The sequence below is a fragment of the Lathyrus oleraceus genome, chromosome 5 (genome assembly GCF_024323335.1).
Source record: "Lathyrus oleraceus cultivar Zhongwan6 chromosome 5, CAAS_Psat_ZW6_1.0, whole genome shotgun sequence".
Lineage (NCBI taxonomy): Eukaryota > Viridiplantae > Streptophyta > Magnoliopsida > Fabales > Fabaceae > Lathyrus > Lathyrus oleraceus.
This window is the reverse complement of record NC_066583.1, coordinates 189,032,236-189,050,535: the sequence shown is the minus strand read 5'-3', so window position 1 is coordinate 189,050,535 and position 18,300 is coordinate 189,032,236. Positions and strand designations below refer to the sequence as shown.

At 35.1% G+C, this 18,300-nt stretch overlaps 1 protein-coding gene across 1 annotated transcript; it reads left to right on the top strand.

Annotated features, from left to right (window-relative positions):
- The first annotated feature begins 8,743 nt into the window (after positions 1-8,743).
- LOC127087761 (WAT1-related protein At1g70260) lies at positions 8,744-10,832 on the top strand. Its single transcript, XM_051028696.1, has 7 exons — positions 8,744-9,112; positions 9,220-9,282; positions 9,375-9,491; positions 9,685-9,925; positions 10,023-10,181; positions 10,273-10,424; positions 10,508-10,832. The coding sequence occupies exons 1-7, from the start codon at positions 8,913-8,915 to the stop codon at positions 10,653-10,655; spliced, it is 1,080 nt and encodes a 359-aa protein (XP_050884653.1). The 5' UTR covers positions 8,744-8,912; the 3' UTR covers positions 10,656-10,832.
- Positions 10,833-18,300: the final 7,468 nt, after the last annotated feature.

Here is an 18,300-nt window from a genome sequence, read left to right as displayed (position 1 = left end):
CAAACCAACTCACTTTCTCCCTCCTATTCCACCCCATTTCAAAAACTTCATCAAATGCTTGATCCAACGTCAAGCCATTTTTTATAATAAAAACTCAAAAAATATTAATTCGTAATTAAGACCTTTTCAATAAAGATGGAAATGGAACGTGGTGTATACCACGCACTCCTGAGACCAGGATTCGAGATGTATATCTCGCCGATCCTAGTCCTCGCCATCATCCAAATTTATCCACTTTGTTTCCTCTCAAACACTCAATCAAATCTTTCTCAAACATCCATCAAATACTTGATCTAGGTCAAGTCATTTTCACAACCAAAATTCAAAATACCTAATTATTATTTAACACTTTTCAATAAAGGTGGAAATGGAACATGATGTATATCATGCACTCCTGAGGTTAAGATTCGAGACGTATGCCTCGCCAATCTTAACTCTCGCCATCGTCTAAAATTGCCAATATGGTTTCGTCAAACCCTTTCTCAATTAAATCTAAAACACCTAATTCTTATTTAAACACTTTTCTCAATAAAGGTGGAAATGGAACATGATGTATATCATGCACTCCTGAGGTTAAGATTCGAGACGTATGCCTCGCCAATCTTAACTCTCGCCATCGTCTAAAATTGTCAATGCGGTTTCTTCAACCCCTTTCTCAATCAAATTCCAAAATACCTAATTCTTATCTTAACCTTTTTCAATAAAGATGGAAATGGAACATGGCGTATGCCGTGCACTCCTGAGACTAGGATTCGAGATGTATATCTCGCTCATCCAAGTTCTCGCCATCATTCAAAATACATCCAACCAATCAAACTCTTTTCTCGCCGCCGTGCGGTTAATTAAAAACATTTTTCATAAATGAAAGATATATTGTCTTAAGTGATACAAAACAATGTTTCGGCCACGATTGTTGAGTAGAGATAAATGACGCTTTTTCGAATGTAGATTTATAAATCCGTTCGATGTGTGGTATGCGTTCACACCTCATCTGTTTTGGGTAAAACGATGTTTTCGTCGATTAATACAATATAGCTTTCGCTAAAAATCGACCAACAAACAAACATTTTTCTACCCAGAACTACGTAAGCCTTGATTTCTCTTTTGAGATACGTAGGAGCAGGATTTGTAAATCTTGTCAGGCCCATTAATAAAAAACTTAGGTTTAGTCCTTCGTCAAAAATCCAAAAACATTTCTTCTCTCTTATATTCATTCTTTCCCACCTAATAACTTGAAAAGCCTATCATTTCAAACTAACATTAACGCACACAACTGACCTAATGGTTCCCGTTGAGTACAACGGACGTGAGGGGTGCTAATACCTTCCCCTTGCGTAATCGACTCCCGAACCCTGATATTGGTTGCGATGACCATATCTTATCCTTTCATTTGTCTTGGGTTTTATCGATATTTCCCCTTTCCTTTTTAGGAATAAATAAAGTTCGGTGGCGACTCTGTTCAGTCCATCATTGCGAGCGTGCGATCGCGCTTCGCTTTGAAGTCGTATCCCCATTTTTTCGAGGTGCGACAGATAGATCAACCAACTCCCAATTATTGTTCTTCTTAATTGATTCCACCTCCCCCTTCATATCACAAATCCTCTTTGGATCACTTAAAACCTCTTCTGTTTTAACGGGTTCAGATTCATCCATAAGTGCAAAATGAACGAAATCACCATCATCATTGACTTTATTGTCTGGGAATAACTCAAATATCTTGGAGTCTTTAAGGCAAACCTCTTTGTCTTGTCGATCTTCTGACATTCTCTTCAACTTACACTTCGGCAACGAGAGTGTCTTCTCTTTCCGTTTCTGCAGAATCTGAATTTTCAAAGTTGTAACCGGTTACAACTTTTAGATAATCGGTTATAGACTGCTGCAGCTCATTAATTTCATCCATAATGACGTCTCGGCTGATCAAAACCATTCTCTTTGCTGCATTAAATAACTTGTAACCACCGGTAGAGTGTTTCCCTACAAGTACAATCACTTCTCCCTTATCATCCAACTTATTTCTAAGTTGTACCGAAACATGTCGATACACTATGAAACCAAAAACTCTCAAATGGTTCAAATTTGGTTTGAATCCTGACCATGATTACTCCAGTGTTACCTTCTCAAGCTTCTTTGTTGGACACATATTCAACAAATAGGAAACTATGGATACCACTTCTATCTATAATTATTTCGGCAAGTTCTTCCCCTTTAACATGCTTCTTATCGTGTTCATGATCGATTGATTCTTCCTTTCAGTAACACCGTTTTGCTGTGGTGTATAAGGTGGTACTACCTCATGAACAATCCCTCAATCACAAAACCTCTCAAAGTCTTTTGAGACATATTCTCCTCCACCATCCATCCACATCTCAAAAAACGCGATCATTCGAGAGGCGCTCGCGAAAAAGATGTTCGGACATAGTCGCCACCAAACTTTATTTGTTCCCAGAGAGGGGAACGATAAAATCCTTAAAAGAAAAAAGAAACTCTCCATGTCTCCACCAAATTCAGGTTCGGGAGTCGGTTACGCAAGTGGAAGGTATTAACACCTTCCATGTCTATTATACTCAACGAGAACCTCTTAGTTAGATTTGTGATAGAGTGTTAGTGCGAGGTTAATTATTTTCTTCTACTTACTGAGTGAGAAAAAGAAAGAAAGGAAAAAGTTTTTTATTAAATGGGTGCCTGACAAGATTTCTCTATCCTCCTCCTATATATCTCCAAGTGCTACGGAGAACTCAATGCTACATAGTTCTACTTAGAAAGAACTACTGGATTTTTTCTTGTAAGGAGTGATCCTTTAGACATATCGAGTGATTAAACCTTTACTTGCTTCTCGCTCTTGGAGGCAGAAGTCTTTGTTTGTTTCATGTCGAATATGGATATAGCATACTTGTTTCTGAAAATGTTTTCGAAGTCGCATAAGGGCAGAAAATAAGTTTGATTTGTTGAATGAAGATTACTCAAATGGTCGAGTAAGTCTACTCGTATCCAAGTACTCGAGAAGACGAATAGAAGACTCTAAACCATCTCTTTTTTCGTCCTTAATTGTAAAAGGATTTAGATAAGCTTAATGTATTTTGGACGGATGACAAATACTCGGATGACCGAGTACGGCTACTCGTATCCAAGTACCTGGGGAAGAGAATAAAAGGCCCTAGACCACCTCCTTTTTTGTCCAAGTTTATTATGAAAATGGGTTTGACTTAAGTTTGATTAGTAAAGAGATTTGAGGTGAATCAGATTAGAATTTTTTAACAAATGACAATTGCTCGAATGGTCGAGTAAGGCAACTCATATCCAAATAATTAAGGAGAAGAATCGAAGGCTCTAGACCATCTTCTTTTTCACCCTTTTCGAAATGGTGTTTAAATATGATTAGATATTTTGGATTTGATTGGGAAAAGACACTCGATGTTTGATCGAGGTTTTCATTATTTGCGGTGAATTGAAACAAAATTTAATGATTTAAAGGTTTTGGAAATGATGGAGAAATTGATAGTGGAAATGATTCTAATTTAGGAAAATTGCTCGACGTTGGATCAAATATTTGATTTATTCTTTGTTCTTCTTTTTTCGAAAGTGTTGATTTTAACATTGAGTTAATAATTAACTAATATAATAGCAATAAAGGAAAATGGTAAATTTATTACACATTACGTGAATTGGGGGTACAATTTTTCAAATGAGAATATAGTACAACAATTAACAACACAAGCACAATAAAAAACTGTAAATAACAAAAATCTCGTTGTAAGAAGGCCCAAGAGAAAGCCAAGAGATCAGAAATAAATCAGAAATTTGAACTACAAAATTTAACGTTATGTTAAGAAATCGTAAAACGATTCATTTAGGATCACCCTATCTGAGGCCGGTCAATAAAACTCTATGTGTTTAAGCAATTTCTGAAGTTAAATTAAATTTTTAACTTCGAAATTGCAACGCATCTGGGGAACACCGATGATTTAAGCGACATTTTTTTAATGGAAACAAACGACAGTTAAACTAAAGAATTTAGCGCTATGTTAAACAATCGTAAGACGATTCATGTAGGAATCACCCTACTTAAGGTCGGTCAACAAAACTTAATGCGTTTAAGCAATTTCTGAAGTTAAATTCTTAGTTCCGAAATTGCAACGCATTTGTGAAAAACCGATGAGACCAATAAATCAATTTTTTTCTTTAACAATTTAATCAATAAATAAATACAAAAATAATAATAAACAATAAAGATGATAATGGTAGTAATAAACAATAATAATGAATAATAATAGTTAACAATAATAATTACAATAATAATAATTAAAAATAATAATAATTAACAATAATAATAACAATAATAATAATAATTAATAATAATAATAATAATAAAAATAATAATAAATAATAATAATAATAAAATAATCAACAAAAATAATAGTAATAAAACGTATATATATATATATATATATATATATATATATATATATATATATATATATATATATATTATGACAATAATGACACTCCAGATTCTTGTATTGCGGCTTGAACTTGCTTATGCTATTCTCTCTACCACCATTTGATTCCTTTTTATGACTTCTCCCCCTATTTTTAGTGACAAGTACCTCGGATTGAGATGAAGTACCTTGTGCCTTCCTTCTTATCTCCTTATTAAAACTACCACCCTTAACCGTTTCCAAAGAAACAACACCTCTTGGAGTAGAACTTGTGATAGAAACCCGAAACGTCTCCCAAGACTCTGGTAAAGATAACAATAAAAATAGTCCTAAAAGTTCATCATCAAATTTGATACGCATTCCTGACATCTGATCAAGGAGCCTTTGAAATTCACTCAAGTGATCTGAAATAGAAGTCTCCTCCTTATACTTCAAAGTTATGAAGCTATTCAACAAGAACAATTTATTACTCCCTGATTTTGAGGCATACAAAGACTATATCTTCTCCCACAAAGTTTTTGCATGTGTCTCATTAGAAATATGAATGTAAATATTATCTTCTACATATTTTCAAATAAAACCACATACTTGTTGATGTTCAAACTCCCGATATAAGACGACAAATCGAACATATAATGGCAGAAAAGAACACCAATATTTTTAACGTGGAAAATCCATCAATATGAGAGTAAAAACCACGAGTCGTCCAAAACAAAGAAATAACTCCACTATAATCAATTAAGGATACAAGAGAGTCTTAAAGTAATTCACAAACTAGTGCTAACAACTGCGAATCACAAAGCAAACTAGCTTACAAATAAGAATAAAAAAGCCGATTTTTTTTTCCAAATTTGTAGCTTAAGTGCGAAGCACATAACTCTCACCTCAGAAGCTTTTTCAAAGTTATGGACGGTCAAAAGTTATATACACGTGTCATAAAGATCCTCTCCAAATTTGAGCTCGATCCAACGGTTAACGAATCGGGGATCTTCGATTAGTGAGACTGGTTGCAGGAAAACGGAAATGAGTTTCTCTCATTTTCTCTCTCTTTTGAATCCTTATTTTTTCTCTATCTCTCTCAATCCTAAATTGATCCTATTCACTTAAATAAGTGAGACAAATAGGCTAATCATATTTGGATCTTTCTCCATATAGGAAGAGAGCCCAAATCCAACAGTTGTTTAATAAACTAGAGACACTCGAGTTGCAACTTCTCTCGCAAAGCAACTTCATATTTCTATGAAAGATTATTCACATTGCATGGCCTCATTTATTCTCATCTTTATATGTGTTTAACCAGACTATGAAACACGTTGACTCATATGTTGTAAAGCTTCCAATATATTTTCTTTGCTTAATCATTGGGATCATCTTGAAGCAACATCTCAATATTGTGCATGCTGAAGAAATGAAGAATAAAAAGCCATTGCCACTGACTCTTAACTATATACTATTTGTTGGAGCACATGCCCCAGACATTATGGTGCCAAGAAACTAAGGACAAGCTGCAAATGAGAATCCTTATTTTGTTTCCAAAGCCACTAAAAGGATGTGTTACATAAACTGATGGAAAGGTCCAAGGCTCTGCAAGCAACGATTAATGCAAGCACCATAAGGAAGAAAAGCGTGGATGAATTGATCGATATGATGACCAGCGAGAAGGAAGGTGAAGATGAAAAATAAGGTGATAGTGAAGAAGAGGAATCTGAAAGTGAAGAAAAGGATGACAACTCTGAAGATTAATTTTTTTTACAGATGTCAACTAGGATGTGCCACACATCTGGTATGACATGTGGTGTCTGATGTGGTTCGGTGTTGATTAGATACAGTTTTTACTTTCTTTAAGTTGTCATTTTGGCCAATGTATATGGCCACACTTTTAGGGTTGTTGATTTTGTAATGATAATGTAGAATTAACAATTAGTTTGTATTGCCTCATTGATCTAATACGCATAAAATATGATTTTCAGTCCTGATGTTCTGGTATTAGGTTCAACATCTGTGTTCATGACTGATATGTGTCTACTCCTGACTAATATGTTCATTGATTGTGCTGACAATGCTACTAACTTTGCCAAATTTTGACAAAAATGAGGAGTAGAAATTTGTCAGGAATATGTTCCTAATTAACTATGGTGTTATGATTGTGTTCTCACATGCTGGGGCATTTGGCCTATCATCTAACCCTCAACTCTGGATTCCTGTTTGAGATGATGTACTTGTGTGTTCTGAGTGAACCAACTTTGTGCAGTGGTGTGTTCTGGTGTGTGCTGACCTAACCGAATGTTGACCACTACTGACCTTGTTTGTATGCATGCATGTGTGCTTGTGTGCTTGACTGATTATGGGAGCATCATTGTGTGACTGATTGACTGATGTGTAGCAACCACTTGAACTATTGATGTTTGCTACTGAATTATGCCGTTGATGTGTGTTATTTTAATTTTGTACTTCTGCTGCTACTGATGTTTGCTCTGAGTGTTTGTTTATGGTACTCAGTGTGTATTGCATATCTTATAATATGTGAAAGAGTTGTTTTTCCAAAACTTTCTAAAGGGGAGATTGTTGTTCCTTTTGGATTAACTACATTATGCAAAATAATATGGAGTGTACAAGATGTTTTGGTGAAGAAAGGACACATATGGGACATGATGTTCCAACATGCGTGGCACATCTGGTCCATGTTGCAGTTCAAACTTTGACGCATTTTTTGTGATTTCTGAGTGTGCTTCTAGACTCGTGTGCGATTGATTTGTTGATATCTCTCAATAATCTAATTAGTTAGATTTGGTTGATAATTCAATAAGATCAAATTTAAATTATGGAGATCTAAATTTAAATTCAAATCAAATCAAATCTTTTAGTGGAGATGTTTTGGAAAACAAATCTTAACCAAATCTCCATCATATCTGATGATTAAAATTCAAATGTCCACGGGAGAAAAGCCTAGCTAGGTATTGCTATTTAAAGAGACTCATTCTAACATGGAAGACGACGAGTTTGATTGAAGATTCTTTATGTTAAGCTTTTAGTTGAGTCATTTGTTTGTGTTGCTTGTACACCACGCTAGTGCTCACATTTAGATCATAAGAAATAATGTTTTTTTGTTTAGTTGAGTTGTAATTCAATATTTTTTAAGTTGTTTATTGAAGTTGATCACTAGGGTTAGTGATTGAGAGAAAGTGAGAGAGTTCTCATAATTATGGGGAGTCTTAAATAAAAAGTTATTGTGTAGTATTAGGAAGATGCTATGAACAAAGTGTGTTCATGTAAGACTAAGTGTACTAATACTATTGATAGTGAATTTTTTTTCTTGTGTTGGAAACCCCTCAGACATAAGTGTTGTTTGCACCGAATTGAGTTAACTATTCTATATGTTCCCATATTCCTTTTTTAATTCATCATCTTATATAAGTTAAACTATCACAATTTGATTATACGCATTATCCTAGACATCATGTTTAACATTTCTTCATGTCAATTATTATAATGTAATGATGAGTTTTTAGATAAATATGAATGAGTTTGAAAAACATTAATAAAGTTAAAGGAAAAAAATTGATCAAAAATGGTTATGGTGTATATATGTTTCATAATTTAAAGTATCATTTGAAAAACTATATATTACTTGCACGTTGTGGATATGATTATGAATGTACACAAAACTTGTGAGGGACTCAATACCTTTTAGTTGAAAATTTTATGTTATTTGTTTTGTCAATCTTACAATAAAGAAAAATAATTGAAGTCTTATTCTCTGTCTGAAAAACCTTTCAAATTGTGAAGGAACAAAAACAACAAATAGTTATGGGCTCAATTTGTTAGTTTACTTTCTCAATTCTATTGACTCTATCAGCCCCATCACATATCAGGCTTCACCAACAGGCCCACCACCAACTTGTCATGCGCATCAATTCAAATTTCAACCAAAAAAGTTGAATAAGATTGATAGAAAAACTCAGAAGATTCACACACACAAAAGAGATTCCATAGAAAAGCATTAAGTTTCTCTAGATTCCATTCAAGTCTTTCTTAATCACACGCCATTGGTTAGGTGATACTTAAAATCAAAAACGCCAAAAAAATTCATATAATGGTGGAGCCACAAACAATGTCCACCACTAAACCATTCACAAACATACTTAAAAGTTTCAAGTTATTGGTCCTTAATTATTCTAAGGTTAATTATAAAGTACATGTGCGCAAGATCTAAACTCAAAAACAAAAAGCCAAAAGAGTAAAATGATTTAAAATTCAATGTTACGTCATGTTTTGGTCTATTGTTTAATAAACTAGAGACACTCGAGTTGCAACTTCTCTCACAAAGTAGCTTCACATTTCTATGAAAGGTTACTCACATATGCATGGTCCTCTTTATATTTCCAACACCAACTTGCTTTTCTTTCAAAAGAAACTCTAGTTGTTGTGTTTTGTGGTTCATATTCAACCTCCAACAACTCAGGAAAACAAAAATAAATGGAGGGTGAGATTAGGACTTCAGAATTGATACCATTCATAGTGATGGTGATTATGGAAGGGTGCACTATAGGACTAACTATATTTGCAAAAACTGCAATAACAAATGGAATGAGTCCATTTGTGTTCATTGTTTATACCAATGCTTTGGCCACTATAGTTTTGTTTCCTTCTTCCTTTTTATTAAACCACCAAAACAGGTGCACTATTTCTTTCTCTTTCTCTATATCCATGTTCGTGTGTATGTGCGCGCGCGTGAAGTTGTTTGCATGGATGATTAATTTTAGTCCTAATCTTGTTTTCACAGAAAGGAGAAGCCACTTTTTACTTTCTCTTTGTTTAAAAGATTCTTGCTTATGGGTTTCACAGGGTAAATATTCTCTATGTCTTATTCAGTATTATTTGTTACATGAATCAAAAGGTATCATAACAATTTTTTGTTGTGGCTGATGGATTTTGCAGAATAACTATGACTCAGACACTTTTATTTTTGGGTCTAAGTTACAGTTCTCCAATACTTGTATGTGCCATGAGCCACTTGATCCCAACCTTTACTTTTCTCCTTAATATCATTCACAGGTTCATCTTCAAAACTTCTACTCATTTTTTCTCTTCTTTAATATAAACCAAGGTGTTAAATTTTTTGAGATAGAGTTTTGCCATCTATTGTGGTTCTTTCTGTTTCATGGATTAATTTGTGAAGTTGCGTGTGCAGAAGAAACCTGATTTATATATAAAAAAATTAATATATAACTAATTGATTTTATTTTAGGAAGGTGGAGTTGAATTTGAAAAACTCTGGTATGCAAGTTCAAATAATTGGTATAATAGTGTCATTAATGGGAGCAATAGTAGCTGAATTCTTCAAAGGGCCACTCATAAGACCCTCTTCTCACCACCTTAGATATACTAAGCAACTTTTTGTCTTTTCCTCAACACCTGAATTTTGGGTTTTTGGTGGCATTTTGCTTGCTGCTGCTTCTTTCTCAGTTTCAATTACCAACTTTATTCAGGTACTACTTTCATTTTTAACTACTTTTCAAATTACCTTTTGAATCTTTAACTTGATTCTAGTTAACTTTTTTTTTTGTGTTCTCTTCATACTACTAGAAAGAAACTGTTAAGCAATATCAAGAACCAATGAAGATGGTTTCTTATTATACCTTGCTAGGGACAGTTCTTAGTGCAATAGTCTCATGCATATTTGAGAGTGATGTAAATTCTTGGAAGCTAAAGCATAACATGGAGCTTATTCTCGTTGTTGTAACGGTAAGTATTGGATTTTTTCCGCAGATGATCTATATGATATAAACTTTTAATCCAACAACAAAAAAGTGATAATGGTAATGTAATATTTTAGGGCATATTTGGGGGTGTGATTCGTCCAAATATTCAAATTTGGTTGAGTAGAATGAAGGGTTCACTTTATGTGCCACAGTTCAAGCCTTTTGGTATTGCTTTTGCTACCACTTTTGGAGTTTGCTTCTTTCCTAATAGTCTTCATTATGGAAGGTAATAATAATACTTGGATTAATTCTCCCTCACAGTTTGGTTATATGATTTATTTTTTTATGTTAATGAAAAAAATTGTGCAGTGTGATAGGAGCAAGTGTGATTGGAATGGGGTATTATACGATATTATATGGAGAATTCAAAGGAGATGAAGATGAGAAAAGTAGTGAGGAAAGCTCAGATTCTTTGGACAAGAAGATTCCTCTTTTGCAAGAAAATATGCAAGTGTAAATAAATTCATTTACACTACATGTTTTCTTATGTACAAATAAAATATATTATCATTTCCATATGATTGTGATAGGTCTCTCATTTGTTGCAAATATTTTTATTATTATATATTTACTGCTTCTTTATGTAAATTTCATGAAACATTCAAAGAAAGTATACGTTGAGAAAAGGTTTAGTTTGAGAGGGGTGAATTTTCCTTGTATTATAAATTTGAAAGTGTATATGTTAGACAAAAATACAAGTATCTCACTTGCATAAATTTGTATCACTTCAAGCTCTTTCATATCATAGTCTCACTAGAGTTTTTGATGGATATTTCATAAGGATTTTAGAGTTCTACTAAAATTCTGAAAAATACCGCAGAGGGTTCCATAGTCCTATTAAGGTTCCGGTAGATATCACGAATGGCTTCGGAGTACTATTAAAATTGGTGGATATTAGAGGACTTCAAAGTTCAGGTGAATACCTTGGAGAATTTTAGATCTTACGATGTCAATTGTGTATTTATGCTCCTCTTGCGCTCTTATACTAAAATAATAGTATAATCTGCCTTATACAAAAGTTTATTAAAGGTTATTTAATGCGATTGATCCTGATTGATATGACATGTTAACGGTGATTGAGAATCAAATTTGATTGCTTCAAATCTCGGATCTTGATATTCTCCACCGGTAATAAATGTCTTTCCATCATATCTCAATTAGATATTGACCTATGCTAGACTTGAACCGATATAATCAGTCCGATATAATCAGTCTGACACATTAGCTAAATCAACCAGAATATGTTCTTTTTGATAAATTACATAGACTGAGGGAGTTGCACTCGATTCGGATTGACTCCGTTCAATTTTAAACCTGTCCCAAGAGATCAGACATGAACACAACCCCTAAAGAATGAGTTGTGTAAGGACGAAGTACTTTCTTAAGGCCTATTAAAACCTCAAATATGTACACAATCTCTCAAGTATGAGTCGTGTATGGGTGAAGTGCTTTCCCAAGGCTTAACACAAAGCCAAACATACACATAGTCATTCAAGCATGAACCGTGTAAGGGCGAAGTGCTTTCTTGAGACCTATTAACGATTTTTCGACGAGCCTTAACAAGCGATCCTTCTTGGACGAGCTTGCCCTAGTTTTTTAGGACGTAGCGACCTTTGATCTTGTCCGACTAATGTTTGTTGTTTGCCTAACCTCCTTTCCGAGTATTCCTCTTGCATTGGTTTTGGGACGTAAAGACCAACCTGATCCATGAAACGGGTTTATCGAACCCAATTATAACAGGATCTTGATAGTCTTGGTTTAACTCTTAATACTCCAAACTGCAACCCAACCTACTCCTTCGGTCTGTGATTGTTATCATGCTATTTAAATCCTCGGTCCAAAACAGAATTAAAGATACATAATCTCCCAAGCATGAGGCGCGTAAGGTGAAATGTTTTAGTGAGATCAATTCGCCATTAAGGATGAGTTTCTCTTTATGGCTAGGCTTTTAGATATTGTGTTTGATTCAGTTATTTCGCCCCATTGTTTGAACCTTTTGTAATTTCTAAACTTTTTCATTAATGAATTTTAGTCTTGTCACTACTACAAATTAGTCGTTTTATGACAAATCTTTCACCTCGACCAACAAAAAATCGAGGTATATGTCCTAGGAGTGCCATGTTTAATTTTTGTCTAAAAAAAGTACAACTTATACCTTTAGTTTTGGGCAAAACCGAGGGGATATAACTAGCAGTAACCTAGCTTTGAATCCTAGATACTGCATTTTATATATATTTTTTCAATTGGTTTAGGATCTCTATTTCTCACTTGACGCCTTTCTCTTTTCCCTTTTTATTTATTTGTTTATTTATTTTATTGATCCTTTTGGGATTGGTTTCATTATGCAAAACAACATGGAGTTTGCTCAAGCTGGTTCTAGTGCAGAAGGGGCACATGTTGAACATAATGTTCTAACTGTAAGAACAAAAATTGTTCTACAACAGATTCCATGATTTTGATGATAACAAAGGATGAAACCAAAAATGGCACCCTAACGAAAAGTTTCTAAGTGTGCAGGGTTCTAAGAAAAGAAGGAAGAAATCATCAGATACAGAATCATATCAGATACAAATTATCAGAAGACCAGAAGCATCTGAAGTAGAAACACGTTCAAGAAAGTCTAACTCTAAGCAAAACAGCAAAATATCAGAAGCATCTGAACAAGAAGTACGCTCTAGAAGTTCTGACTCTGAACAACGGTATGTCAAACTCCAGAAGTTCTCAGCGCTATCTGAAGAAACCATCAGAACTCAAAAGAGATCAACATCAGAAGTTAGATAGCAAGATTCCAAGATCTCCAGAAACACGAAGACTCTGATTATGGAATTGCTAAATAAGGAAGAGTAACGTTAACTTCAAATAAAGTTATGGAAATGGATTTCCTAATACAGAAAGAGACGTTAACTCCAAAATTCAAATGAAAAGGAACTATTTTTGGAAAGTAGTCATTCAAGGAGAGAAAGTTGTTTTGGCAACAAGCAACATAAGTTATGGCACTAATTATTATTCAAGAGTTATTATCTGCTATGATTTTTCAACGGATCCTTCTCTTATATATAAAGGATTGCAAATCAACATTGAGGGTACTACAAGATTTTACTGAAACATCAACACACATAAAAACGTTTTATTCTCTCAATCTTCACGAAACTTTTGCTTAGTACGTGAAACACTTTGTTCTTACTGTTGTAATATTTGCTTATCTTAGAAGCACTCTAGATTACATTGTCTTTCGTCTATTGTTTTATTTTCCTCAAGTGACTCTGCGTAGTCTGTATACTTGAGAGGACTAAGAGATCTTTCTCTTAGACGTTGTTTGTAAACAATCTTTCAAGATTAGTGGATTAAGTCCTTGTTGAAGGCGAAATCACCTTGGCCGGGTGGACTGGAGTAGCTTTGTGTTATAAGCGAACCAGTATAAAATCCTTGTGTGATTTTCATTTTGAAAAAGCGCTTATTTTCCAAAAACAATTCAAACCCCCCTTTCTTGTTTTTCTCACCTTCAATTGGTATCAGAGCTCCGGCTCTGTTATTGATTTTCTAATCAAACACTTAACAGTGTAGAGAGATCCAGAACGAGAAAAACTATGGCCCACACAAATGAAAAGGATAGTTACAATGCTAAGCCTCCTGTCTTTGATGGAGAGAAATTCGATTACTGGAAAGATAGAATCGAAAGTTTCTTTCTAGGCTATGATGCTGATCTCTGGGACATTGTCATAGATGGATACAAACCTCATGTCACAGAGGATGGAGCTGAAGTTCCCAGAAGTAAGATGTCAGATGATCAGAAGCGAGTTTTCAAAAATCATCACAAGGCCAGAACCATACTCCTCAATGCTATATCTTACAACGAGTATGAAAAGATCACCAACAGAGAAACAGCCAAAGACATACTTGACTCTCTGAGGATGACTCATGAAGGAAACTCTCAGGTCAAAGAGATAAAGGCTCTGGCGCTTATCCAGAAATATGAAGCTTTCAAAATGGAAGATGATGAAGCCATAGAGGCAATGTTCTCTAGATTCCAAACTCTGATTGCAGGTCTCAAATTTCTAGACAAAGGATACACAACTGCAGACCACGTCAAAAAGATAGTCAGAAGTCTGCCAAAGAAATGGAGACCCATGGTTACTGCTCTGAAGCTGTCAAAGGATCTGAACAATATCAGTCTTGAAGAACTTGTCAGTTCCCTCAGAAGCCATGAGATAGAACTAGAGGAAGATGAGCCTCAGAAAAGGAACAAGTCCGTAGCATTAAAGTCCAGATATGAAAGACGCAAACCTGACAGAACCAAAGCTCTCCAGGCAGAAACTGAAGATACTGATGACTCTGAACTAGAAGATTCTGATGATGAAGAAGAATTGTCCCTCCTTACCAGAAGAGTTAAACAACTCTGGAAAAAGAGGAACAACAACTTCAGAAGACCAAGACCCAGAGGGGATCGATCAGAATCAACCTCAAAAGGTAAAACTAACAAAGATATTACTTGTTATGAATGTAAAGAAACAGGTCACTACAGGAATGAATGCCCCAAGCTAAAGAAAGACAATTCTAGAAAAGAAAGCTTCAAGAAAAATACCTTCAGGACAAAGAAAGGATTAATGGCTACCTGGGATGATAGTGAATCTGGGTCATCAGAATCTGACTCTGATGAAAAGGCCAACGTGGCACTTATGGCTACCACATCCAGGAGCAGCTCAGATGAAGAATCTAAAGAGGTATTTTCTGAACTCTCTCGATCTGATCTAGAATCATGCTTGTCAGAAACTCTTAGCTCATATCAGAAATTAAAACAAAAGCTTAAAAACATAAAAGGCTGTCTTAAGGCAAAATTTGAAGAATGTGGCAAGTTTGAGATGACAATTCTAGCGCAGGAAGATACAATCAGATCTTTAACATTAGAAAGAGATAGAGCAAAAAGAAAAAGCTTAGAATTAGAAGAAGCGTTGTCTCAAGCACCACAAACTTCAAATAAATTAATTTATGAATACGAAGAAGCCTTTCAAGAATTTCTGAAAAATGGAATAGGTAGGAGTATTATGGCATCCATGATTTATGGAGTCAGTCAGAACAATAAAAAGGGAATTGGGTATGATCCTAAGGAAGATAAAACTTCTACTAGTGACCAACTTAAATCTCCATTTTCGTATCACTATACACACACACAAGAACAAAAATTTGAAAATGCTAGAAAACCCAAAGTTATAAGAAACTCTGGGAAAACTAATCAGAAAGGACCCAAGAGATTCTGGGTACCGAAAGATAAGATTGTTTATGTTGCAGATATCCTATGCAACAAAGTTCAGACACCAGTCATGGTACCTGGACTCTGGATGCTCGCGACACATGACGGGAAGAAAGTCTATGTTCCAAAGTCTGGAACTTAAAGACGCTGGGTTTGTAGGCTTCGGAGGAGATCAGAAAGGAAGGATCAGAGGCTCCGGAACTATTGGTAATGGTACTCTTCCCTCTATATCTGATGTCCTTTACGTAGAAGGATTAATGCATAACTTGTTATCCATAAGTCAATTAAGTGATAACGGTTATGATGTAATCTTTAATCAAAAAACATGTAAAGCCATTAATCAGAACGATGGCTCTGTCCTTTTCACAGGCAAGAGGAAAAACAACATTTATAAAATTAATCTTTCTGATTTAAAAGAACAAAATGTTAAATGTCTGATGTCGGTTCATAAAGAGCAATGGGTATGGCATAGACGCTTGGGCCACATTAGCATGAGGAAACTTTCTCAGCTAAATAAACTCGAGTTAGTCAGAGGCCTACCTAAACTGAAGTTTTCTTCAGATGCTCTATGTGAGGCATGTCAGAAAGGAAAATTTTCAAAAACGTCCTTCAAAAAGAAAAATGTTGTTTCTACCTCTAAGCCTCTGGAACTTCTCCACATTGACTTATTTGGTCCTGTGAAAACAACATCAGTCAATGGAAAGAAGTATGGACTAGTCATTGTTGATGATTACAGTCGCTGGACATGGGTGAAATTCCTAAAGCACAAGAGTGAGTCTCACTCTGTATTCACTAGTTTCTGCTCCAAAGTGCAAAAAGAATTTGACTCTAAAATTATTAAAGTCAGAAGTGATCATGGTGGGGAATTTGAAAACAAAGATTTTGAGGAATTATTTGACTCTAATGGAATATCCCATGATTTCTCCTGCCCTAGAACTCCACAACAAAATGGAGTTGTAGAGAGGAAGAATAGGACACTCCAAGAGATGGCCAGAACCATGATCAATGAAACTAATATGGCAAAGCATTTTTGGGCAGAAGCTGTAAATACAGCGTGTTACATTCAGAATAGAATCTCTATAAGACCTATTCTGGAAAAGACTCCCTATGAACTGTGTAAAGGAAGAAAACCAAACATTTCATATTTTCATCCTTTTGGATGTTCTTGCTTTATCTTAAACACTAAAGAACATCTGAACAAGTTTGATTCCAAAGCACAGAAAGGTATTATGCTAGGATACTCAGAACGTTCTAAAGGCTACAGAGTATACAACACAGAAACCAAAATTGTGGAAGAATCAATTCATGTCAGATTTGATGATAAGCTTGACCCTGAAAAGTCAAAGCTAGTTGAAAATTTTGCAGATTTAGAAATCACTCTTGCAGGATCTGATAAAGCTCCAGAAGCAACTGTTACTCAGAACTCTGAAGAAATTAAATCCCCAGAAATCCCAAAGAAAGTTAAAAGTCGTATCAACGTATCTGAAGATTTGATTCTGGGAAACAAGAACGAACCTGTCAGAACCAGATCTACCTTCAGGACCTCTGAAGATACTCCTCTGGGACTAGTGTCTCTGATTGAGCCTACGTCCTGTGATGAAGCACTTCAAGATAACGACTGGGTTTCAGCCATGCAAGAAGAATTAGATCAATTCACAAAGAATGATGTCTGGGATCTTGTTCCAAAGCCCAGAGGCACTCACGTTATTGGAACCAGATGGGTATTCAGAAACAAGCTGAATGAGAAAGGAGAAGTCGTCAGAAACAAAGCTCGACTGGTAGCTCAAGGTTATAGTCAACAAGAAGGTATTGACTATAATGAAACCTTTGCTCCAGTCGCAAGGTTAGAATCTATTCGTCTTCTTGTATCTTTTGCTATAAACCAATCTATCAAATTATATCAAATGGATGTCAAGAGTGCATTCCTTAATGGTTATATTTCAGAAGAAGTGTATGTCAACCAACCTCCAGGTTTTGAAAATCCAAATTTTCCAGAACATGTTTTTAAACTTAAAAAATCTTTATATGGACTTAAACAAGCTCCCAGAGCTTGGTATGAACGTTTAAGCAACTTTCTTCTGGAACACAATTTTATCAGAGGGAAAGTTGACTCCACACTCTTCTGTAAGAACCTTAACAATGATCTCATGATATGCCAGATATACGTTGATGATATTATTTTTGGTTCAGTTAACGCCTCTGTTTGTCAAGAATTCTCTGAGTTAATGCAGGCAGAATTTGAAATGAGCTTAATGCAAGAACTAAAGTTCTTTCTGGGAATTCAAATTAACCAAACTTCAGAAGTTACATATGTTCATCAAAGCAAATATATTAAAGATGTTCTGAAGAAATTTGACATGGCTGACTGTAACTCTGCAAAAACTCCCATGCATCCGACATGCATTCTTGAAAAGGAAGAAGTAAGCACAAAGGTTTGTCAGAAGCTCTATCGAGGTATGATAGGCTCTCTTCTGTATCTAACTGCTACTCGTCCTGATATTCTCTTTAGTGTCTGTCTCTGTGCCAGATTCCAATCAGATCCTAGAGAATCTCATTTAACAGCAGTTAAGAGAATTCTTAAGTATCTGAAAGGAACTCCTAACCTGGGCCTGATGTATGAGAAAACATCAGAGTATAGACTTTCTGGTTACTGTGATGCAGATTATGCAGGAGATAGACTAGAACGAAAAAGCACATCTGGAAATTGCCAGCTTCTGGGAAACAATCTGATATCCTGGGCCAGTAAGAGACAGTCAACTATTGCTCTATCTACTGCAGAAGCAGAATATATCTCAGCATCACTGTGCATAACTCAGATGCTCTGGATGAAGAATCAATTAGAAGATCTGCAAAT

Excerpts from the sequence above, each read along its gene's own strand:
- LOC127087761 (XM_051028696.1), top strand. The coding sequence starts at position 8,913 with ATGGAGGGTGAGATTAGGACTTCAGAATTGATACCATTCATAGTGATG. Across the intron at positions 9,283-9,374 it reads TTGCTTATGGGTTTCACAGG|AATAACTATGACTCAGACAC; the intron begins GTAAATATTCTC and ends TGGATTTTGCAG. Across the intron at positions 9,926-10,022 it reads CAATTACCAACTTTATTCAG|AAAGAAACTGTTAAGCAATA; the intron begins GTACTACTTTCA and ends TCATACTACTAG.